Source organism: Thamnophis sirtalis, unplaced genomic scaffold (assembly GCF_051295495.1).
Source record: "Thamnophis sirtalis isolate CommonGarterSnake01/CBP01778 unplaced genomic scaffold, rThaSir2_p1.2 scaffold_3, whole genome shotgun sequence".
Classification (NCBI taxonomy): Eukaryota; Metazoa; Chordata; class Lepidosauria; order Squamata; family Natricidae; genus Thamnophis; species Thamnophis sirtalis.
Window position 1 is genome coordinate 114745571 of NW_028261383.1, and position 26036 is coordinate 114771606.

Genomic DNA, 26036 nt, shown 5'->3' on the forward strand with positions numbered 1-26036 from the left:
TTAGAACTGATTATGCTGATCATTCTAACAAGCCTTTCAGAGTCCAGTTAAAAATAAATATGTTGCAATTCTTTATTATTTGTATGTTTTTTGCCTAGATTGCCCTCTGTACATATTTTGTTCATATGTATCTTTTCTTTTATATCCTTAAATTGTACTACAAAACTGGCAAAGTGGTAGGACTTCTATGCCTGTGGGCTATTGGGAGTCAAAGGTATATAATATTGGAAAACATAGAGTATTTTAAAAATTAAGCATTTATGATTGTGATGTAGGCTGAAAGTGAGTATTAGGCTCCAGGTGCCATGATGTTGTCAAATTTGAGGAAACTTAATGTAGTATTTATCCAGGGTAATAAGGTATATCAGCTGAAGATTAGTACCTATTAAGTGCGATTTGATGTATCATCAAATGACAGAATGGGAAGGGGCTGTTTAGCCCCCTCAGTTCAACCCCTTTTGGAAAGAGGAAAACAAAATATACAAGCAATTTGCTGAATGTCAGAAAAGTATACAGTAAAAACTGTTTTATACTGGCTTGCACATGGACATATGTATCCCAGTATTATGTACCTTTTTATTTCTGTGGCTTTTTTCCATTACTTCTTTTTAAAAAAGAAAATCTTTATGTTCTTAAAAATGGTAATCCAAGTTAACAAATATTGCATTATAATATTTATGTGACCATATGTCCTCCTTCACATGTGCGTGGACTGATATGTAGTTTGAGAACTATTTAGAACTGTAGAACAGTAATAATATTTTATAGGTATGGCAAAACACAGCAGAGTGTGCACTGTATTTCAGCAGATGGGGAAAATTAATTTGAGACTGGAAAATGATAATGAAATTAACTAAGGACAATAATCAGGTATTGCACTACATGAACTGGTATCTCTCTCTCCCTCCCTACCCCCCTCTCTCCTGCATGCTCCCTCCCTTTTTCTCCCCATCCTATTTTTCATTACTGGAAAGGAGTGGGTCAGTAATTCTAGCATTGGGATTAGCAAATATTCCTGATAGCAATATACAAGTGATAGAGAAAAATGAAGATAAGGAATTAAGAGTTATTCTTTATTCCTCCTTGTTAAGGAGAAGTGAGATCTTTAGAGAAATTAGGTGACACACGTACCTTTTTAAAGAATGATGAATATTTGAAAATGTATAGAGATCAAACAGAGAATAAAAAAATGTTCTTTAATTCAGCATGGGATGATTACCTAACCAGAGATGATTCTGAGGCAATATAGGCAGGGACAAGGGTTATACTCATGGGCATAAAACACAAACTGTGTTCAGGAGCAGGGGGTTGGACTAGATGGCCTCAAAGATCCCTTCTAACCCTGCTATTCCATGATTCTTCCTTCTTCTCCTTTCTCTCTCTCTCTTTCTCCCTTCCTTCCTCTCTCCCTTCATCCATCCATCCATCTATCTATCTATCTATCTATCTATCCATCCATCCATCCATCCATCCATCCATCCATCCATCCATCCATCCATCCATCCATCCATCCATCCATCCATGCAACTATATGTCATTCACTTTTCCCTCCCTCTTTCTCCTTCCTTCCTTTATTTTTTATTTCTTCCATACAGATTCCATACAGCTCTGAACCCTTAAGGCAAACCAAATACAAGTGGTCATTTCTTAATGGCCAGTTGCTTAGCAAGTGTTCTAATTTACGACTGACCTCTCCAGAGCTACTTGACCTGTTTTTGGAGTTTTCTCAGCTATGCAGACACAAACAAACTCACACACTTATAACGAGTTACAATCCCACACAGTCATGTGACTGAGATTTTCTATGTTTTTTGCCAGTTTCCAACAATTACTTCTGGTTTCTGGTTAAAAATGCCCATTGGGGAAAATGGACTTGTTTAACAACTACAGTATTTGCTTAATGACCACAAGGTTTACTTAACAATCACAAGATCCACTTAAACAGGTCTATCTCTTTCTATCTCTCTGGCTCTCATCTCTTTCTGTTTCTCTCTCCCTCTCTGTTTCTCATCTCTCTCTTTCTCCCCCCTCTCTTTAATACAATAGCAGAGTTGGAAGGGACCTTGGAGGTCTTCTAGTCCAACCCCTGCCTAGGCAGGAAACCTTATACTGTTTCAGACAAATGGCTATCCAACATCTTCTTAAAGACTTCCAGTGTTGGGGCGTTCACAACTTCTGGAGGCAAGCTGTTCCACTGATTAATTGTTCTGTCAGGAAATTTTTCCTCAGTTCTAAGTTGCTTCTCTCCTTGATTAGTTTCCACCTATTGCTTCTTGTTCTACTCTCAGGTGCCTTGGAAAATAGTTTTGACTCCCTCTTTGTGGCAACCCCTGAGATATTGGAACACTGCTATCATGTCTCCCCTAGTCCTTCTTTTCATTAAACTGGACATACCTTGTTCCTGCAACCATTCTTTATATGTTTTAGCCTCCAGTCCCCTAATCATCTTTGTTGCTGTTCTTTGCATTCTTTCTAGAGTCTCCACATCTTTTCTACATCGTGGTGACCAAAACTGAATGCAGTATTCCTAGTGTGGCCTTACCAAGGCATTATGAAGTGGTATTAACACTTCACGTGATCTTGATTCTATCCCTCTCTTTATGCAGCCTAGAACTCTGTTGGCTTTCTCACTCTCATCTCTCTCTCTCTCTCTTTCTCTCACCCATTCTCTCTTTCTCCATCTCTCTGTTTCTTACCTCTCTCTTTCTCCCCCCTCTCTTGTGTGTGTGCGCGTGCACACACGTGAGCAAACCCTATAGAGGACAGAGCCATCCACTTGCCTGGCACAGGAGGGGGTTTGAAACCATGTTGCAGCCCTGAATGCCAACATCACAACTGCCCCTTCCTCTTTTCCCCCCCTCTTGATGTGGTCACACACTCTTCTTCTTTCCCCCTCCCCCACTAGCTTGCCATTCCCCCGCAGCACCTGCAGCTGCTTGAGACTTTCCCCTCTTATATTTCCTAAGGCGCGGGCGGAGAGAAAGCAGAAAAGTGACCAAAGGTGCAGTCCTCCCAGAGCAGCAGCTGCTTGGCTTGCCCTGACCGATCGCCTTTTTTCCTCCCCTCCCCTTGTTTCTTGAAATTTAGAGGCAGCGTATACAGAGGCCCGGCTCCCTCCCCTCCCCTTTGTTTTTCTGCCATCCTTTTCACTCGACGGGCTTTTGAACCAGTGGTGGGATTCAGCCAGCTCGCACCTATTCGGGAGAACCGGTTCTTAACTTTCTAAGAGGTTCAGAGAACCGGTTGTTGGAAGAAATCTTCTTTTGGTTTTTTAGGGCTAATCCTGTAAGGAAGGCAGGAAGGAAACATTCTGGTGTTTGTTTGTTTGTTTGTTTGTTTGTAGTTTATTTATAGGCCGCCCTTTTCCCTGAGGGGACTCAGGGCGGCTTACAATCAAAAAAAGGAAGGGGAGTGTAGGACAATACAAAAAAAGAAATGTGCACAAAGTAAATTAGACAATAAAACTCAACATTCACTCAGCATTCGGGAGGGGCGAAATAAGATTATCCCCAGGCCTGACGGGTTAGCCAGTTCTTGAGGGCTGTACGGAAGGCCTGGACGGTGGTGAGGGTATGTTGTTTCTAGCTTAATCTTTATTGCTCTGCTTACAGAAACTGCCTCTCCGGTTAACCTTTATTACATTGTAACAGCTAAGGTGAAGCGTCCATTAACCTGAGTAATGTTGAATTGGCCATGCTCACACGGTCACATGACCACTAAGCCCCACCTACCCACCTGGTCATTAGGACAGAGAACTGGTTGTTAAATTATTTGAATCCCACCACTGCTTTGAACACATGCTGAGGACGGGCGGGGGTATCTGGCCCTTTTTCTCGCCACTGCCAGCATCATGTAGAAACAATCATTGCTACCACCATCTCCTCAACCTGCTGTTCAAACTTTTCCAGCCAAAAAACATGCCGGCAGTCCAAAAAAACATACAGACAATGGCAACGGCGACCGAAGGAACTGGTTCGTGGGTGTGGCCAGCCTGGGTCGCTGCCAGTTCCAGCGACCCAGGTCGGCATACCACTATTGGTTTGGCTGCAGAGGAACCCATCTCTGGGCATACTCAGGAATAGAAGAGAAGAAAGGATAAAATAGCTTGATTCTAGGGCATGAAAAGAAATCTCAAAATATGTTCCTGGCTACTTCACTGAAGAAGAATTTCTCAGTAACAAACCTTTTCAAGCAAAACTATTCAGACATATCAGGATCAATTCTCCCCCAACCCCCAAAACAATTCCCCGTTGAACTCATCAGCCCTGCAATTGAGGCAAAATCAGTGGGGACTTCACCTGGTCTTTGACAATAACAAAAAATAACTATTTTAAAGTTGTTTCCTATGGATATGTTTTGCTGTGAAGCACAACATAAAAATAATTATGTTCTTTCTTAGTGCTTAAGCATGTTTTTTTCCCCCAACTGGGGATATATGTGGCGAGAGAATAAAAGCATTTCCGTGTTAGAGTAAACCTTCTGATTTTCCATCCAGTAGCAACATATGTATTCTTGTGGGGGTCAAATGGATGACAGTTTAAAAATTAGTTACTATGAGGTGTGTAGCCAATTTTTCTGGGATACATATCCACTAGAAATTAATCTTTGGAAAGGATGGGAAGAGAACTGTCAGCATTGATTGTAGCCATCTTTTTAAAAGCAAATGTTTTGCTAAAGTGGAATTGTTCCCCAAAGGGGTTGTTCAGAATTTTTTTACACCAGGTTTAGGCCTGGCCAGCTGCCTGAAAACTTTTTTTTTTTTTGGTTTCGTGTATTTAGATGAGAACAAAAGAAACTTTATGGAAGCAAGTTTGTACCACTAAAACAGGATTTAAGGAGAAATTTCCTAGACACTATAAAGCACAAAAGCCTAGAGTAAATCTCATACATTCTCTGGTGGGACTTTATCCAATGGGTTCAGCCAAGACTTCTACACAGTGGTGGATTCAAATAATTTAACTACCGGTTCTCTGCCCTAATGACCAGTTGGGTAGGCATGGCCCTGTGGAAGGGGTGGATTCCTGCCAGTTCTAACCTCTTCTATAGAAGAGGTTCCACAAATCTACCATGCCGTTTAGAACCTGTTCCAGCTCCCTCCCCCTGCCCGTCCGCACATCATCAAGATGAAGAGCAAGAGGAGGAATTCTGGGAGTTGAAGTCCACAAGTCTTAAAGCTGTCAAGTTTGAACACCTCTGGGGTTTTTTTTCTAAAGGGTTAGGGGTACAAGGGTCTTGTAACTTGACAGCTTTAAGACTTGCGTGCTTCAAATGCCAGAGTTTCTGAGCCAACATTTTGGTTGCTAAGCAAGAGGGTTGTTAAGTGAGTTTCACCACATTTTACAAATTGGCCACTCCCACCTGTCACATGGCCAGCAAGCTACTCCCACAAACCAGGCCACATCTATAGAAGAGGTTTTAAAATTTTTTGAAACCCACCTCTGCCCGGTGGTCATGTGAACTGGGTGAACGTAGCCAACTCAACATCACTCATGTCGATGAGCTCTTCTCATTAGCTGTTACTATGTAATAAGGGTTAACCGGAGAGGCAGTTTCTGTAAGCAGGGCAATAAAGATTAGGCTAGAAACAACACCAGAATGTTTCCTTCCTGCCTTCCTTACAGGATTAGCCCTGTAAAGTGGAAAAAACAAAATGAGATTTCTTCCAACAATCGGTTCTCTGAACTACTTAGAAAGTTACCAACCGGTTCTCCTGAATAGGTGTGAACTGGCTGAATCCCACCACTGCTTCTACACCATCCCTTTCATTTTGCTGTGTATTGCTAATTAATCATCAAGTTGCCTTTGCCTGCTAGCTAATGGAAGGCTATATTCTGGAGAATAAGCATTGCCTTAATTAAGGCAAAGACAGGAATTGAATGTTAGTGAATTTCCTGTTTTGCCATTAATTATCCATGCAGGGATTCCTCCTCCATCTTCATTAGCTATCTTTAATCATTGGTTAGAAAGGTGGAGGTGCTTAGATACCGGAGGAAACAGTGATTTGTGGGATATCATTTTAATAGCTTTGCTTATCTCTCTTTTCCATGTTTCTAAATAGGTAGTCCTCAACTTACAACACTTTGCTTACTGACCATTTGAAATTACAATGGCACTGAAAAAAAGGGACCTATGATGATTTTTCACACTTAACAACCATTGCAGCATCCCCATGGTCACGTGATTTACATTTGGATGCTTGACAACTTTATATTCATATAAATTCATATTTAGGAGGGTTGCAGTGTCCCGGGGTCATGAGATCACCTTTTGCAACCTTTTGACAAGCAAAATCAGTCTTCATTCATTACCGGATTAATTAACAAATGTGGCAAGAAAAATCGTGAAATGGGGCAAAATTCACTAAACAAATCTCTCACTTAGCAATATAAATTTTGGGCTCAGTTGTGATTGTAAGTTGGGGACTACCTGTTTTGACTAGGCAATATGATTACAATTGCCCAGAATAATGTGGTAAGATAAGCAGTGTTCTGACCCAGCTCCCCAAAGACAACATACTAGGGGTGGGTTCCTGCCAGTTCTACCCTCTTCTATATAAGAGGTGCCACAAATCTACTGTGCCGTTTAGAACCGGTTCCAGCTCTGTCCCCCCCGCCCGTCCACACCACACTTGCCCTGCCCGCTGCTCATTGATTGGTTGGCTCACCAATCACCCCGCTCGCCTTGAAGAGTCCTATCTAAACCTTAAAGTCTTAAAATTGTCAAGTTTGAAAACCCCTGGGTTTTTTTCTAAAGGGTTAGGGTACAAGGGTCTTGTAACTTGACAGCTTTAAGACTTGCACACTTCAGTGCCAGAGTTCCTGAGCCAACATGACTGGAGGAGGAATTCTGGGAGTTGAAGTCCACGAGTCTTAAATCTGTCAAGTTTTAACACCCCTGGGTTTTTCTAAAGGGTTAGGGGTGCAAGGGTCTTGTAACTTGACAGCTTTAAGACTTGCGTGCTTCAAATGCCAGAGTTTCTGAGCCAACATTTTGGTTGCTAAGCAAGAGCGTTGATAAGTGAGTTTCACCACATTTTGCAAGTTGGCCATGCCCACCCGGTCACATGGCCAGCAAGCCACTCCCACAAAGCAGACCACACCTACAGAAGAGGTTCTAAAATTTTTTGAAACCCACCACTGTGACAAACCCTCTGTAGTTGAAGCAATGATTCCTTTTATTAGGAGCGCCAGCAGCCCCGGCAAAAAGTTTCTCTTTCACTGCAGGCTAACAAGTCTACCCAGCAGGGAGATGAAGAGTTGTCTGCCACATCTGTTCATCTCCGCCCCCTTTTGTCCCCAGGGCTAGAGTGGGGCTTTGCTAGCAGTGGTGATTCTTCAGGGGTGAAATGTTCTGAAGTCTGCTACTGGTTCACTTTGTGACAATCAGCTGTGCTGCGCGATCATCGACACCTTTAAAAAACTTTTTAAAAGCATTTTTAACTACCTATTCGGCCAAGAAAAGAGAGGTTCTGACAATCAGCTGTAACAATCAGCTGTGTCGTGCAATTCTTGGAACTTTTTAAAACTTTTTTTAAAGGATTTTTTTTTTACTACCAGTTCAGGCAAACCGGAAGCATTTTTTACTACCAGTTCGGACTGGTTCACCCGAACCGGTAGTAAAAAATGCTTCTGGTTTGCCTGAACTGAAAGTAAAAAAAATGCTTTAAAAACATTTCATGCCTGTGGCTCTTCTTCGGCCCACTGATTTCCACTGTTCTCCTCTGCTTTCTGTGCATCTGTGTGTCAGGCACTGGACCCAGCTGTTCCTCCTCTTCTTCATCAGCCACCTCTAGACCTGGGGGCTGTTGACTCTCCATCTGTGGGCTGATGGACAGCCCAGGCTCTGCCTCTGTCTCTCTCCCCCTCTGACAGCTCCATTCCCTCTTCCCCCTCGGAGCTCTCAGGTTGCCTTGATGCTGACCCTGACTCCCACGCCCCCTCCTCATCTGATTTGGCTGCTGGAGGGCCCAGCGGCCAACATGCCACAACAGGCGGGCAATAAATTTGGTAAATAAATTAATATAATTTTACAATTCTTTGATCCTTTCCACTTTTTATTCTAGTCTCTGTACTTAGAGGTGCTGCTCTTTGAGTCCAGCTTGACATCCCTTGTTTGCTTTGTGCTTTCCTACTCAGTGACCAGTTTGTATTTCTAACACTGCATGCAAAGGGCAAGTTTCCTTTCAAGCAGTATATCACACTGCTTTAATGTCTGATTAAAAACAACTGCAGAAAAGTCCAAATCTGATCAGAGCAGCAGCATGGGGAGAAGAGGAGCTTAATCCATGCACATGTGCGTCATATTTTCTTCACCTAAGGTGCCCTCTCTGAAGCTGCTATTAGCATTACCAATGAAAAAAAACAAATATAAATGTTTTACCTTCCATATAATGTTGAGTGTCTCAGTCATATTTGGTTGGATTTCTGTTCCCAAGAATCAGGTACTATTTAACAAGGCACTGTTGAATACTTTTGTGACTTGGTAATTGCTCTGCTTCCTGGTCCATTTATTGTTCAGGCTTATGTTTGCGAGGATTAACCTATTTTAAGGAGTTCAAACTTGGCTAATTTGGAACAGTTAAATATATACAAAAGTGATTACATAGTTGCTTCATTATTTTCAAAACTCTGCACAAATTAACATACTTCATGCAGAAGTTTTTGGACATGGCATTAAGGGTAAGGAGTGCAAAATATTGTACTTTGAATCACTTCTGAGTGTGTAACCGTGAAGTGTCTTGCTTTGAGGCAAATGTGATACTTCTAGTGTGAAACTGCCTGTTATGAATATTCTGGTAGTGTAATCAAAACGGGTTGTTTGCATGAAGTTCTGTGCTCAGAATGATTCATCTCTTGTAAGAAGAATAGGCAGAGCTAGCAATATCTCATTTTTTTTAAATTACTCTTTGCAGACTGGATTGATTGCTGATGCCAGACTGAAGGACTTGACTCCACCCATGCCGATTATTTTCATTAAAGCCATCCTTGTTGACAAGCAAGACGCACGCAATGTATATCCTTGTCCTGTATATAAAACCCGCCAACGGGGTCCTACTTATATTTGGACATTTAACTTGAAGACTAAAGAGAAACCATCCAAATGGATTTTAGCAGGGGTCGCTCTCCTCCTGCAAGTTTAGACTTCACTTCTCTTTTTCTAGCAAAAAAAAAGGTCATCTTTTCTTATTTGGTATTCACTTCAGAGAATGAATGAATGCCCAGTGTTGTCTCATGCTTGTATACATCTTTCAAAAAAAATGAAAGATGAGTTGAATTATCTTCAAGCACACCACAGGGTTTCAAGTTTATTACATTGTTAAATAAAAGGTGCCTATTTGGTTTATGTACCATAAATAAGTAATAACTATTATCCAATTTACAAAACAGGGGACATGTTTAAATAATAGGTAAACAGGCAAAGAAATTCATGTAAGCCAGTCTTAGAGCTTCAGATATTTGGGACTATAACTCTCAAAATTCCCAATTAGCATGGCTGTGCTAATCAATATTTCTGGAAGTTGTAATCCTGGTGTATTTGGAGTCTACTGTCAGCGTGAAAAAGGCTGGCTTCAGTTGAAACATTCTCGAATGGTGACATAAATATTGCATAAGCTTCAATGGGAAGACCCATTTCACCAACAGAGATCCAGATCCTAAAAAGCTTATTTTCCCTGTTTCCTTTCAGCCACAGTTCATTTGGCAAGGAGGCCTAGAATGGAAGGGTTGAGTAAGTATTTGAAATGAATGGTCTTTGGGGTGTACTGATCCTAAACCATGAGAAGCTTGAAAGATCAACACCACTGTGTTGAATGGCATATAAAAACATACAGCAAGTGGTTCAAGCTCCATTTTCTGAATAATTGTATTTGCTAATGAAGCTTCAAGTCATCAAATGCAGAAAAAAGCACTTCTTTTTAGTACTCCTACCAGTGATGGGTTCCTACTGATTCAGACCAGTTTGGCTGAACTGGTAATAGTTTGGTGGCCTGGGTTGCCGGAACCGGCAACGCCATCTTGTTTTTGCTTCTGTGCATCTGCAGAGTTATTTTTATTGCAATGCGCATCAAGCATGCACGCAAAGTGCCCACAAGCGAACCAGCAGTATGACTGCCGGAACCCACCCCTGACTCCTACTACTGCTGCATGATGTAAACAGCAAGTGTTGCTGTGCTGGATTTTTTTCTCCAGAGCCAAATTTTGGCATTGACTTAAAAATGAGTCTTTTATGCACTTTGAGGCATAAATGAGTATATTTGAGATGTTTCTTTATTGATGGTGAGCAATTTCAGCCAAACTTGGTACACAGATGACTTACTCTCTGGAAACAAATACTGTGGGGTTAAGACACCCTTAACACCCCTCAGGGTATGTTTTCTGTTATGATACAGCCTGTTGTGCCTTAAAATGGCTTCTACTGTACAGTGCAGTGGAGTTGGCATGATAACAGCTTCACAGCATTCCACAAGGGGGCTCCCTCTGGTAAGTGGGAAAATCCAACATTAGAAATTATGTTTGGTCCAGACATTTCCCCGCTATAAATAAATACCCAGGCAACGCCGGGTTATCAACTAGTTTGTTTATAAAAAAATATTTCTACTCTGTTGTCATCGATGGCCTTCTCCTGCCCCCTATTTTGAAATGATACTGTGTTTTCTTGCTCTAATTGTATGTGTCTCATTGTACATGTTAAGCTCAAACCAGCTTTTTGACTTAGTGGGAGAACCAGAGAAGAGAGTTCATATTAAAAGCTTAAATAAGGATTCCTGTAATTCTCCTTGAGTGATCCCATAATTTCAATTCACTAGTTGCTTGTTATAATACTGTTCATTGTTTTTGCAGTTTCTATGAGGACCTTTTTTACATTTTCACTACAGTTAACCATGGTGTTCCCTCATTAGGTGAAAATATGGTATAAGTATGTCATCGGGATGCCTAATTATTGTTAGTAAAATATCAACAATGGTGACAGAAGAGTCACAGCATACATTTTCTTCCCAAATGAATGAAAACAGCTTTCTCTGGAGATAACTTGTCATCAAAACAATCTCCAACTATGATAACTGATTCAGATAGGAGATGGTAAACTATTATCAAAATCCATGGCAAGAGGCCAGATCTATTTGCCTCCAAGGAATGTATCTGATTACTGACAAAGTAATACCGGTGTGCACTTAGCGTGTGAGATTATTGGCAGTACAGATGCTTTGTTAGAATCTGAATTGCTTTGCATCATAAACACAATGCACCAAGAATCTCAAATCTCTAGCACAAATGCTGCCTTATTATTTTGAGAAGCTTAAGCATTTGTTGGGGGAAAAATAATCTCAGGGAAAAAAATCTTAACACTTTAAAATCCATGCTTGAGAAACTGAGTTGTAGCTCCCTCTGCTTTTCTATTTTTTTAAAAAAAATATTGTTAAGAGAATATAAGGGAATATGGCAGGATACAGATATGACATCAACTAGATATGTAATGCAATCTCTTGCAATTCACTGCTTTGATGAAAAATTAAATGTCATTAATAAAGGAACTCAATAATAACCTTTGCTGGTATCACGACACTATTAGTTTCATTTTTAAAAGTTCCCCGCTGTGCTCACTTTATTTCTACAAAGAAACAGCACAGAGTCTTTATTCCTCTGTGTAGATTTCCACTTACCACTCTTCATAGGGAAATATCAAGCACTATAACATAATTTTCTGGGAATTAAAGTGAGATTTGAGTATTAAAAGCAAGTTCTGACTTTCTGAATCTTAATATTTTAGGCTCTTCTAAAATGCAAGCGCCCTTTATTCAACAGAACAGCATGATAAAAAGGCCGGTAAAAGCTGCCGCCACAGTGGATGAATTGGTCATCCATACTCAGTGGAAGCAATTTGGTCTCAGTGGCACTGCACAGTCTTTGAACTTGTTCCATCTTCCCCATTAGAGTGGCTTGAAAGAGAATTGTAATGGGAAACGTACGGCATATTAAAGGGCAACCATGATAAGTGTGAAATCGAAAGCTCGACAAACTGCAAGGTTAAACACCTGTGTTTTTTTAAAAAAAAATAGTTCTTAGAGCACTTGTATTTTAACACAAAAAGAAGGGGGGAAAGGCATGAAGTGACCTCAAAATTCTAAGTGTGAAGACATAGGCTCTAAGGCAGTGTTTCTCAACCTTGGCAACTTGAAGATGTCCGGACTTCAACTCCTAGAATTCCCCAGCCAGCGAATGCTGGCTGGGGAATTCTGGGAGTTGAAGTCCGGACATCTTCAAGTTGCTAAGGTTGAGAAACACTGCTCTAAGGTGATGAATACTGCAATATTCAGTGCCACTGCAATATAAAAGAGCAACGCTAGGAAGCTTTGTTGACTGATTCTGTCTGGTCCATCCAGGAAATTATTGACTTCTCTTGCTGACAACTTGTGGATGCAGGAGACTGAAGAAGGTACCCTTAACTTGATACTGATGTGATGATTTAGGCCTTTCCCAACTTGCAAATGACTCTAGCACAAATATGACCTGAAAACATTTTGGTCCAGCTGTATTCCTAAGGCACTACTTCCTTTCCATACCCTAGTCTCTGATTCAGTTGGAGTTAAATGACCCTTACTGCATTGATGTTAAAGTAACATCTTCCTCCATTCCAACACCTTATTCTGATAAACTCCAAGGAGAGCTTCAAAGTTGATAAAATCATTAAGGATTTTGTATCCATTACCTTGGAAGGAAATAAAGTGATTATTGTGGCTGGAAAGATGATAGGTAGGAAAGTCCATCCTGCCTGCTCACTTTCATGGTATTCTGTTTGAAGAGGTATCTCAGTTTCAGTATAATCCAGAAGCCAATTACAACTCCTAATGCATTGGATGTATACACCATTGGATGTAAGCTATCAGTCTCGGCCACAAATGCTCATATTTCAAGCTAATGGTTCACTGAACTGACACCAAAGTAAGTCACCAATAGAGCTTTTACAATCCACATATAAAGGGAGACATGGAGTATTATTTCTTATAAAAACCTGCTTATAAGTGGCACTGTTCAGAGGTTGTAGAATAGATATGTTGACCACAGGCTGTGGGAGCTTTAGTTTCTGTGTATCTACAGAACATCAGAGTGGGGAAACCAGCCCTACTTATTACTTATGCTAGATCCATGCTTGATGGGCATGACTGTACTTCCAGAAGTACCTTATCTCTCTTAACCAATTGAACTGTAACCACTTAAAGTGGGGGATAAGTAATGTTAAACCCCGTGGGATTTATTTACCATTGGTCTTAAGTGCAGACAGGACTCCAAGGCTGATCAACAAAACACACTCATGGGAATTGACAAATCTGGACAACTTTTAAACAAATGATTTATGATTTTTGAGGAAAGCTGTATTGGCACTGCCTTATGAGAAAGACGGGTTCTTTAGGGACGAACAGAATTTATTTCTTAATTTTCTATTTGACACTCTTGCATAATAAATGACCGTGATTCCCATCTGACTCATTGATGGATAAATGCTATACATAATTCATAGATTATTTGCAACACAGCTCTCCATCCTGGACATCTTTCTTACTGTGTATGGGTGGCAATAGCACTTTTATACCAAAAACTGAGTTGAGACTCACTCATTTATTACAATTAGTTCATTAAATGTCTGTAATTGGCCAAATAATTCAGTGCTTGCATTTATAAATGTACCTCCAATAGACCGATTAGATCCCACAGATTAGGCCTCCTCCGAATTCCATCCACTGGCCAATGCCGACTGGCGACCACCCGGAGGAGGGCCTTCTCTGTGACTGCTCCAGCCCTCTGGAACGAGCTCCCCGTGGAGATTCGAACCCTCACCACCCTCCAGGCCTTCCGCAAAGCCCTTAAAACCTGGCTGTTCAGACAGGCCTGGGGCTAATGAGCTTTTGTCCCCCCTCGAATGGTATGGTTGCTGTGTGTTTTTAAATTGTGGTATTGTTTTGTTCATGCTTTTCCCCCCTTATTTGTACCCCCCCCCTTGACTTGGGTTGTGAGCCGCCCTGAGTCCCCTTCGGGGAAAAGGGCGGCATAGAAATATAATCAATTCAATTCAATTCAATTCAATACTTAATTTAAAATGTTTCCTAAATGTATGGAGGCCTCTTGTGGAGACTTGAGCAGAGTCTTTTTAGACAATAATGCAGATTTATGAACAGTGTGGAAAAAGTGCATTAATGATGGTTGTGCCCAAGATAATATATGAAACCTTAGAAATATTAAGGAATTAGAAACTTCCTAAATTTGCCAATTTAGTAATACAATAGATTTTCTTGAATGAAATGAATAAAAACCAACAGGTTGCAGAAGTTCATAGAGCCATTTCAAAATCTATTGCTATTGCTGCTTTTACTCTTATTATTTTTTTGTTTTCTTCTGGTGCATTTCTATTTACATAAGGGTATCCCTGAATGTGTATGAAGTAGTATCTTATGTTTAAAGGGCCTCACTTTGTTTTCAAATTCATAGACGTTTGACAACCCAATTAAATATGATTTAGTAGTCTTCTTTATTTCGTATTCAGAAATTACATTATATTCCATTGCTAATCCCTACTATTTTTAGAGACCGTAAGGGTCTGTGAACACAACTGCTACTGAAATCAACTTACACTGAAACTATTTTGTAATGAAATAGTGATGTATCACTAAAGGTAAGGACTATGTATCAGAGTCGTTATGGAGACCTGGGAAAATTGCCTTTCTATTTTTATTCCTCCCCTTTATTAATATTAAAGAGATCATACTGGGTTTTCTTCTTCTGGAATGAAGATATCCTTTTCAGGCATTTTACTCCTTGTTCGATGTGGGAGGAATTTGGGTGTTGTGTATACTTTTGCCGTGCTCAGTGTACTTAATGAACTCTGCAATTAATTACAGTAATAAGATTATTGATAAGAAGTGGCAGATTTAGAGAAGGATGATTAGATAATTAGAGATAAATTGCTGTTTGTGGGATCTTATTGAGTATGTGCTGAAGATTGTCTGGCTTTGAAGAGATAATTGAGTCTCTGATTAATGACAGTTTGGCAGCAGCTCTGATTTCAGCTTCACTCACCTGGATGAAACCGTGAAGATCACTGTGGCAAGACGTTGAAGAATATCCAATAGCTTTACTTTAAAGAGAACAGTGGAGAAAGTAGAAGGTCCACATTTGAATGCTGCAACATCTGTTTCTATTTACCGTCTGAGTTTGGAAGGCTTTTCCTTCAAGGAACCATATCTATACTCCATGTCTTCTCTGCAATAAAAGAATTCTTCTATTGCAGAAGAAACAATCCTCAAAGATAGACATGTTGGCACTGACTAGGCATCAGGTATAAACTGAGAACCATGGACTCTGCTGAATTGTCCTATGGTAGAGTAGGATCAGTACCACCTAAACAGAAGTGGCATTCAGCCAGTTCAGACCGGTTCACCTGAATTGGTAGTGGAAATCTGGGACCCACCTTGGGCCAAGACTCACCTTGGTCCTATGCCGTCCTATTTAGGCCCGTTTTCAAGCCAAAGCACATGCACAGAAGGCTGAGTGCATGCATGGGCAGGGTGTGGGTGAGCGAAGCGAGTGCACACACGCATTCACATTTGCGAACCGGTAGGGAAAGTAAGTGAATACCACCCCTACACTTAAATCCTTTCAATTGAATTGAGCAGCTTTTCCGCCATCACTGATCTTGTTCAAGAAGTATAAGATCTCCTGATAGAAAATTTGCAACATCAACATAGAAAATGGAAGTGTGGAACTAATACCATGTAACATGCACAACTCTTAAAATAGAAATAACTAAATTCAAAATGAGTTATCAAGTTGCTTTGGGGTTTATTTACCTGAGCATTCTGAACAACTTTGGAGGAATGTTTTTTGGTTTCTGAGTCTGTTAGCCTTCCAATAACAAATCAATCTTCAACTCATGTTTATTCTCATATCCCTCTCACTCCTTGCTGTTTGTGAGTTTCACCCCTCCAAATGTTTTCAGGTCACTTGTATGCATTCCAATTATTACCTGCACAACCAAATAATGGTGATGGGTGTTGGTGACTGGGAGAGTAAATCTATAATTTATAATTATAAGGGTATAATTATTGTCATTGCTGCAAAGTATATTTTTATCATCCTTACCTAGCACAGAAGGAAAGATTTAATATTATAGAGAGAGCACACCTTTAAAGTTTTCACAGAATGCTTTCATTTATGCATTTGTACATGCATGCACACAATCCTTTATTACTTTCACTAACCCCCGCTGTGCCTTGTTTTGTTAGAAAACTTGCTTAAAATTGATCCCTTCACACATTCCTCTTGAAGTGTCTCTGAATTATCCATGTAACACCTTAAAATCTAAATATTTGAACAGCATATAAATATAGATTTTCAGTATTGCTATGACTTACTATTTTGCTTGTAATGCTTTCAAGGATGCTATTGTATATTTTGATTAATAAACCAATAAAAGTAGATAACGTTTCCACTGAGGCTCAAATAATTTGACTTCCGACCTCCATCTAGTTATTATTTGGAATGTATGAGGCAATCTACATTTAAAATGTATTTCTGATAGTATGACTCACACTGCAAAGCTACATACATTCTCTAATGTTTGGCCCAAGGATGCATCTACTTATTTTAAATAATATAAGCCTCCGAAGACTGGTATGTTTTTCAATAAATATTTTGAGTCCTAGATTTTGCTACTTGAAAAAATGGGTCTGTCATATACCCTTAATTCCTCTCTACAGTTCAAATAACAATAGTGATCTCTTGGCTATCAGTATTGTATTATCTTGTCCATAATATATTTTAAAATTGTATTATTTAATTATTTGCAGGAACTAGGTCAACATTTTCTCCTAGTTTTGATGCTGAGACTGGGGGAAAAAACATGAGATGAATCAGCTTCATCCCATAGTTTCCATCCAAACTAATTCTCCTTGTTTCAATGATGCTCTGTAAAAAGCAACAAAGATAGATTTTTATAATGGTTCATCTTTAAATTGTCTCAGATGCATGAGATTCAATTTTATGAATTGTGTTTTTTCATGTGTATTGTTTTCCATAGATAAATTTATGGAATCTCTTGCCTCCAAATTCTAGTTGAACATAGTGGTATTACAGTGGTTTTCAACCTTCTCAATGCCGCGACCCTTTAATATAGTTCCTCATGTTGTGGTGACCCCCCAACCATAAAATTGGTGTCTCGGTTCCTAAGACCATCAAAAATACGTGTTTTTCGATAGTCTTAGGTGACCCCTGTGAAAGGGTCGTTTGACCCCCAAAGGGGTCCCGACCCACAGGTTGAGAACCACTGCAGTATTGTATAAACTTAATGTTTTAGAATAAGTTATCTTATTTATCTAGCAACAGAGTTTTTTTAATCTAGTAATGTTTCAGATCACATACAGTATTAGTTGCACTCCTTCAATTTCTTGAGTGTTTTCCTACGTTCTTAACATTTTCAGTTGTCTCAACAGTAGTATCATTCTTGCCATATATGATGGGATTTCCTCTTTCTAGAGACCATACTACACCATGCATGAAAACCATCAGATGTCTTCAAACTTCTACATGAGCACCACTTCTGCTTGCTGAAATCTCCAGGGTATTGTGTAGTTCTGCAATGGTTTTCAAACAGGCTATTTTGAAATAAAGCAGCAAAAATCACTGCCCTGGTTCCCAAAAGGAGGCTCCCTAACCTCCCTACCAAAGGGATAGAACACAAATGACTTGTCTCCAATCCATGTCCTTAATTTTAGGTGTTCTTGTTTCGTTCTTGAAAAATGTCATAAAACAACATCTCATGAGAAGCCATAAACTGTTGTAAGACAGAATTCCACAAGCTGGAAAGAACAGCAACATTTAAATACAACAATAACAATACTAGTTTTTTATTTTTGGTATGCTGTTACATATCCCACAGCTAAGTCAGCAAGAATTTGGTTGAATTCTCTGGCACAGCCTCTGTTACAGAATGAAGGGGGCTAAACTGATTTCAAGCTGGCATAAGATTCTCCCTAGTTGGATGATGCTTTTGAAGCTGGAGGTACAAAGGAAACAATTCCAGTAATATGTGAGCCAGAGCCGAGGTGGCGCAGTGGTTAGAGTGTAGTACTGTAGGCTACTTCAGCTGCAGTTCGGCAGTTCAAATCTTACCGGCTCAAGGTTGACTTAGCCTTCCATCCTTCAGAGGTGGGTAGAATGAGGATTCAGATTGTTGGGAACAATCGGCTGACTCTGTAAACCACTTAGAGAGGGCTGTAAAGCACTGTGAAGCAGTATATAAGGCTAAATTCTATTACTATTGCTATGTTAAGAGGCTGGATTTGGCCAGCTACTGTATCTAATTCCTGTAGCCTTATTTGTAATTGTTTCTGCAATAGACAAGTGATCATGTTTTCCCTCCTGCTCTTCATCTCTTGAGTTATCCAGATTTTCTTGTTCTAGTTTTAGCAAAGGTAAATGAATGAAATAGCATATTCTCTGTAATCCATCTTTCAGCCTCTCTAATTTCTCCACATGTTATGTGAACTTTAATATGTGATTCAAATAACTCTGGCGCCATTTGATCAGTCATAAATGGACCTTAATTTTCTCCTTCAGCTTCTATTCCAGTGAAGAATGGGTGTTTTCCTTTCTGAATACACAGTTTGCTTTAATACATAGGGCATACCACAAGTGAGGCCCCATAGAGAACTTAGAAGTCTTTAATCACATTAAAAGTCTGAATAGTTTGCCATTTTCTTCTAAACACTTTATTGCATGACCTTTGAACATTTCTTAGTAACATTTTCCCTGAAAAAAATTAATAAAACATTATGATTGGCCTATGGGAGCTGACTTTTAGTACACTCTATAGATGTATATTTAAGTATAGCTTCTATCCTTATCCGCACTGTCATGAAAGAGAAAAATATTAGAAAGTCTCTTTGTCAATGGTCACATGAAGCATCTTGCTTTTCTAGTTTATGCTCCTGGAGTGCAGCAAGTTTATAAGCTCCAGTTCTCTGCAGCATTTTCTTCAAAGACCAAATGTCCATTGTTTTTGGTACCTCCCTCCCCCAATAGCTCTGTGGATATCATGTTATATTGGTTGCAGCAAATTTTATCAAGTATCAGTAAAGGAAATGTGAGGTGCATAGAAACTTCAACTCACATGGAGCAACTCTGACAATAACAGACTTCAAAATGATCAGTGCTATTGGTTTGTCCTGATCATAAATCCCCAGAACAGTTTTCTATTCATTCTCTTCTATATCCATATTTAATGGAACATCTTTCCTGACATAGAGTATGACTGAACTGAAATCAAGGCTTAGGCTCAGGGAGTACCGCTGCAATCTTTTTCAGACTGATAATTTGGGTATGTACTGTATGTGAGCATGTTTTAGCGTTGTTGTGAAATTTATGATTTGGAGATCCACATGCAGGTTCTGATGGGAATTTATTTCTTCCTAGCACTCTTTCTGAAATATGTTGCAAGTGGTATAAGATGATAGTCATTTCTGCTCTGATGGATTAACAGCATAATCCTATGCATGCTCTTTTAGAAATTGGCCCCATTGACTTCAGTAAAGCTGGTTTCCTATTAAGTAGGTACAGAAACATAGCCTAGTTAGAGAAAAAGATAATCTCTACTCCATCTGGTAATCAAACATACATATCATTGTCATGGCAAATAATTTAGTCACTTTCCTAGCGACGAGGTACTTTGTAGTCTTGATACTAAGGGTCTCATTAGAGCCAAATTTCTAGCTCAAACCCAATGTGTGTATTCAGTGTGTTGCTGCTGCTGCTGCTGTCTTTTGTGTATCCCTTCTGGACTTGTGACAAAACCTTCATATGCTAGCATTTATTGCCAGACTCAAATGCTAGAAAATAATCCTAACAAATGAGGATGATGGTATTTACTAAGTGGTGTAGCAACCTACAGTACCTCATATCTGAATCATCAAAACATCAAAACTGAGTAAAGGCCTATAAATATCCAGATATCATAAACTCTAAGGTAAACATTATGTGCCTATAGCAATTACAGTTTTCAAAGCCAAAACAGTATGTAGTCCACAATGCTGGGTCTATAATGATATTCTTGCACTAGATGGAGTTTTGGCCAATTTCTGAGGTCCTTGCTTAAAGTTCTCACTCTTTCATAAACTCATTCTCCAGTTAGAGCCCCTGCTGATGCCCTTCTGGGACTCTACTAGTTAAAATAGTGACTCAAACAAATCTAAGGAGTAAATCATCAGTTGATAGACTCATATAATTCCCTGTAGAAGAAACAAATAACATCTGGTCCATGGGCAGCTTTCCCCCCAATATTTGTCTATGCTGGGCTTAGACTAAAGGTCAAGCATTGTAATAGAAAGTGTGGATGACCTTGGGGAATGGTGGGGGAAGAGATGCTGCTAGGAAACAATCAGATAAGAGAGGCAGGAGACCCCGGTGGCTTTACAAAAGGAAGGAACTTAGGATGGACTCACTCTAATGGAACAGATAGTTTAAAAGTGGTATTGTTGTACTTTGAGACTTGCAAGATTCTGTTGGTGTATTCTTATAATAAAGTAATTAGTTCATTTAATCATGTTTCTTGTCTGTTTTACCGGGGAGAGCTGACAAGCAGACAATGTTTGACCTTTACGTAAAGAGAGGCAGAATTAACACCGGACACCCATGTCTTCATGAGCTGAGTTATCCATCTTTCATTATCCCAGACAAAAGGAGAGGCAGATAGATAGAAGGGGAGAGGGAAAGGACTTCACTTCCTAGTTTTCTGGAGAGTAAAAGGAAAGGAGGATAGAAATACTTTCTGTCCTGCAAGATTCTAAAGTAACCTTACAATAAAGAAATGACCATGTTTCTTGACTGGACTATCTGGAAGGACTAATATCAGTCTAATGGCATCCTTATGTGAGTTGAGACATCATTTACATGGCAATTGTCCAATCTCTGGCTCTTCTTTCTGTCTCTCAAGATACACCAAGGTCATTCCAACACACCATTACACTACCTTTCCTTCATCGCTGCGGTTCAGTGACATATCATGCCTGTGTGATGGAAAAAGCCCCACCATTTCAGGTGCATTGGGTGGTACCTGACAAGCTTGTTTCAGGGGCCCATCTAGTTCTGTTCCCCATAAATGTTGGGTAGGAAACTCTTTACTTCTCGGGAAGAAAGTCGAGGGGAATAGACAACAAGCTATAGTGGCACACCTTCTATACCAGGCAGTATTTCAATACTGTACTATGATCACTGTGCTCATTGTGTATTTCTGGGAAAGACCGAGAATTTGTTTTTGAAGGGCCTGTTGATTGCTGCCAGTTGGAGTGTGTTTAATTTTCTTCTCATCCCCCTGAAACACAGACGCCAGCTTGCATGGCTGTACATCACTTAATCCTGCTGGAAAGCTTACCAGGGAAAGTCTGAGGTTGTGGAAAACAGCCCAGGGAGGATTTGCCAGCTCCATCAGCCTCTTTGTTGCGACATGTTAAGCAACATGATGAACAGAATCTAAACATCCCCCCCTCCTTTCCCCATTTGCAGGTTGATCGTTCTGTCTACATGACAGGTAGAAACTCAGCAAGTAAGGCTCTTCTCAGCTCAGAGTAGCCGATCTCATGTTTTTCTGTTGTTGTAAGTACCAGAAGAAAAAGAGCTCACGATCACAATGGATCAACTGCGAATCTTAAGCGACACGAGATACAAAATAAAATAAGATAGCTTTCTGTCTGCCAGGCTGGTACCCCCCAGCAGATGTGTGCTATTGGTTGATTTTGATATTTAGAAAACCAGCCCTTTCCTAATAATAGTTTTCTGGGCTGCTCACAGGAAAATATAAAATCAGACTATAACATAAAACAGTAAAAAAAAAAAAAGCATTAAATCCAATGCCACCCCTGAAGCTGGGAATTTGGAATGGAGACAGCCAGTTCAACTACAAGTTTTCAAAGCACGAACTGAAAGATCATCTATCAAACGACAAGTAGAATGCAAAGCAAATCCTTCTGAAAAGGGTTTTTCATTACTGGGTGCTTCCCCTTTGCCCCTATTTCATGGGCACCTCATTTGCAGGAAGACCTAGAAAGTAGGCAAGCTAGCTTTTGCAATTTCAATTAAATACCTATTGAGCAAAACAGTACTTTGTCCATATCTTGTAAGCCATTTACGGAAATTATTCTTCCAAGAAATGTGATGATTTATCAATTTACTAGATTTATATCCTACCCCTCAAGTCCAATTATTTTATCTACAACTATTTAATACAGTTCATCTAAATTCAATTTAATTCACAATAATTAGCATACAAACAGAGAGCATTTAAAGACACGGATTAAAAACTGTATCAAAATTCATTAACACCTGAAAAACTGTTGAATGAACACTTCTTGGTTAAACAGAGAAAATCAGGCATAAATGCCTGGATGACTCCTGAAGTACACAGTTATAAGCAGCTAGAATAAAATAGAAATAATAGAAATAGAAATAATAGAATAATAGTATCAACCAACCAATAAAACTGTATGGTCCATATTCCTATCTGACTCACTGTAGCTTACAAGACAGACTAGGGGTGATATGATAGCAGTGTTCCAATATCTAAGGGGCTGCCACAAAGAAGAGAGGATCAACTTATTCTCCAAAGCATCTGATATTAGGACAATGGATGGAAGCTAATCAAGGAGAGAAGAAATCTAGAACTAAGGAGAAATTTCCTGACAGAATAATTACTCAGTGGGATGACTTGCCTCCAGAAGTTGTGGGTGCTCCAATGCTGAAGGTTTTTAAGAAGAGATTAGACAACCATTTATCTGAAATGGTATAGGGTTTCCTGCCTGAGCAGGGGCTTGACTATAAGATCTCCAAGGTCTCTTCCAACTCTATTATGATGTTATATTATATTATGTCATGTCTTGAAAAAAGCATATTTCCTCAAGCGTAAAAAGTTACAATACATTAAAATACAATAATACCTATAACTAATAAATAACAATATATTATAGCAATATACTGTAAATCATTTCTCCAAGACCCTGTTGAAGAGTTTGATTTTCTCTGTTGACCAGAAAACATTACTAGGGACTAGTCTAGTTTTAAAAGAGAGGATGTCCCATATCACAATGGAAAAGCAGAGCTTTCTTGGCCTCACTTCATAGAACTGAGGCACCACTAAAAGGATCCCCCCTTGATGAGTCAGGAGAATGGAGAATAGAATAGATGGTCTTGAAGATATCTTGATGCTTTTGCAGCCTGGAACTGGAGGAGCACCTTCAGAAGAATCAGTTTGTATATTGTAATAGCTGGACAGATTAGCAATGGGAGATATATTCCATTATGAGGGTGAAGGTTCATTCTCTCAACTTGTAGGTTGGTTTCTGAATATATTGTTACCAGGCTAGGTAACATCTTCAGTAGAATTTATGGGGTGTCAAGTGTCAGTGTTCTGTTTATAAGGGCTTCAAGTGTGGGTATGCCAAGTGAGGGTCTAGTGATGGGTAATCAGTGAGTCATCAGTAAGTCTTGTGATAAGGAGATTACATCAGGTCAAGGTCATTGGGAGGTGACCTGAATATATATGATATATTCTATTATATTCAGGCTTTCTCACTATTTAGGGTTTTAAAAATTAATATAATCTTTTAAATTTAACCAAGTAAGCAAAATTTAAGGATTATATTTCACATCTTTTTTGTATAAGTATTATAAGATCCTTGGACCTTATAATTTTTGGGATGTTGCTGAGAAGTGTCACCTATGTCATATTCTAGAGAGAAATGAGGAAGCATTTGATTGCAGTATTTTCCCTGTCCTTCGGCTATCTTCCTAATTCTGTCTGTCTGGTCTGTCTCTGTATCTATGAATGGACTAATATTCTATACCACTCCAATCGAATTAGATGCATAGTGTATGCATTGTGTACAATATGTTAAACAGTAAAATCAAGTACTGCAATGACAATGCTCTGCTAACCCCTTCCAGAACAATCAGGTTTTAACAAGTTTCCAGAAAATCATAAGGGAAGGGACTTCTCTCAACTCTTTGGACAAGTTACTCCAGAAGACGGTTCTGCCCAGAATGGTTTTTTTTCTGTGCCTTCAGAGAACAGATAGGTATTCTCTGCTCACCCATATTTAGTAGGCAGATTTTATCTGGAAAGATGGGCTCAAAAATGTCTGCTTTATGGCAGAAGAAGAAATACACTCATGAATACAATAGAAAACTACTGTTGTAGAACTTTTCAAGGGGCCTCATAATACAACCTATCCCTGCTCATATTCCTGGCATCTTCTCCTAGCCAAAGAATTAAAGACGGCTTTGCTGCACCTGGTATTAAATGATCCTCAAGGTAACTTAAGGATAAATTCTTTGTCCATTTTTTTCTACTCCTCCTTCCTTTGCCTGATCTGTGGGAGAAATGCTGTACTAAATATTTGCATCATGTTATCCCCCAAGAAAATATGCAAGAAGCAATGCCAAATTAGACAATTTGTAACGAGAATCCAAGCAGATGCCAGACACAAAATCAATGGGACATCCTTCAAGAACATTGCAGATGCTGCACCCAAATTAGTGGTTCAGGATCAGCAGTATAATCACCACTGAATATGGAGGGAGAAGATGGCTCTGTTATTGAATCAAAGATTGCTTTGCATAATAGACCTTAGGTAAGTGCAGTGGAGTGGTTAAGGATTGGTGTTAGGAGTCCCTGCGGATTTTACGCCGCTAGTGCTTGCTGACTCTAGGGGCGTTGCTCATCTCGGTTTCAAGGCCATTGAGTCAGTGCTGTTCAAAGACATTTCCAGAGTCATGTGGCCAGCATAATGTCACAGTTCCCAGGTATTTATCTATTCACATTTGCATGCTTTTCAAGTGCTAGGTTGGCAGCAACTGGGGCAAAGATGGAAGCTCACCCCATTATGTGGCGCTTGAGTCTCAAACCTGGGCTGCTGGCTTTCCAGCAGACAAGCTCAGAGTCTTAAATGTTGAGCCACCATGCTGCCCAATGATTGGTATTGGGGCTAGTATCATCAGATTAAGCCATCTGAATCCTTGGAAACGGGTATGGAAGCTCCTTGTGTTGCTCGCTCTCTTTCAGCCTTTGCTTTCTCATAGGGATGTTGCTGTGTGAGGTGGGGGGGGGGAGAAGAAATGCTATGTGTCCCTCATTAAACTACTGAAGGAAAGGGTGGATATAAGTCCAATAAAGGAACAAACTGCTATTTGTTGTAGGCTGAAGGCATTTGTCTCCCAATTGCATGAAAGAGCTGTTCTTTGAAAGCTTCCTCTTTGCAGGCATTCTCAGGCTATGGGAACTTGCTCAAAGAATTGAATTGGGTGAGTCCCAATCATAAAGTCCAGCTTCTGAGAAGTTTAATATTAAAGTCCAGTACTGGTGACTGCACAGTATGAGAAAGTAGGCAGGGTTATGCCAAGTTTATAATTAACCAAAACTGACCATACATTGATATATTAATCTGTTAGCATTTAAGTACCTCAGTTTAAGATGCTGAAGTGTGCCGGTGCAGGGTCCAATTTCCATGGGAAGAGGGAAATAGGGACTTATGTAGCTTCTACAATATAATACTTATTTATAGCTAAGTAAATTGTGGCTGAACTTACTATGAGTGTTCACAGCATAAGCAATCTGGTACTGTAATTTCATTTTTTCTCCATCAGATTTCCAGGGGAACCCATACTGTTGTAAGATTTCCTGCAGATAGCAAAATCAACCTTCAGCCTCCTTTGCCAATTCCAATTCCATTAGCTCCCTTCCCCCCCATAATTTAGCTCCTTCATTTTAGAATAGGCTAGAATATTAATTGATTGATTATATGCTAACAAATCAGTGTTGTGTCAGACCTGCCTCAGCTTGAACTCCTAAGTAAGAATGATCCTTAACTCCATTTATGAAAAAAAGATATAGTTTACAAGAAGTCAAGGGAATTGCAGTAACACATAGCCAGAACTGTAATTGTGTGCCAAAATCACCAAGTCTAACTTTTCCCTCCCTTAGTTACCTCCCATCACTGGGCCCCC

General features: G+C 39.7%; 1 protein-coding gene across 2 annotated transcripts in view; it reads left to right on the forward strand.

The window, feature by feature from the left end:
• Positions 1–26036, forward strand: part of DNAH9 (dynein axonemal heavy chain 9) — a 245372-nt gene that overhangs the window by 213336 nt on the left and 6000 nt on the right. Inside the window, exon 69 of one of the 2 annotated variants that reach the window (XM_087709773.1) lies at positions 8912–11546. The exons of the other annotated variant lie outside the window; for it this stretch is intronic. Coding sequence (XP_087565899.1) covers positions 8912–9139 — 228 coding nt within the window. The 3' untranslated portion in view covers positions 9140–11546. Of the gene's footprint in view, positions 1–8911; positions 11547–26036 lie in introns of those variants that run through there. 2 annotated transcript variants of the gene reach the window in all.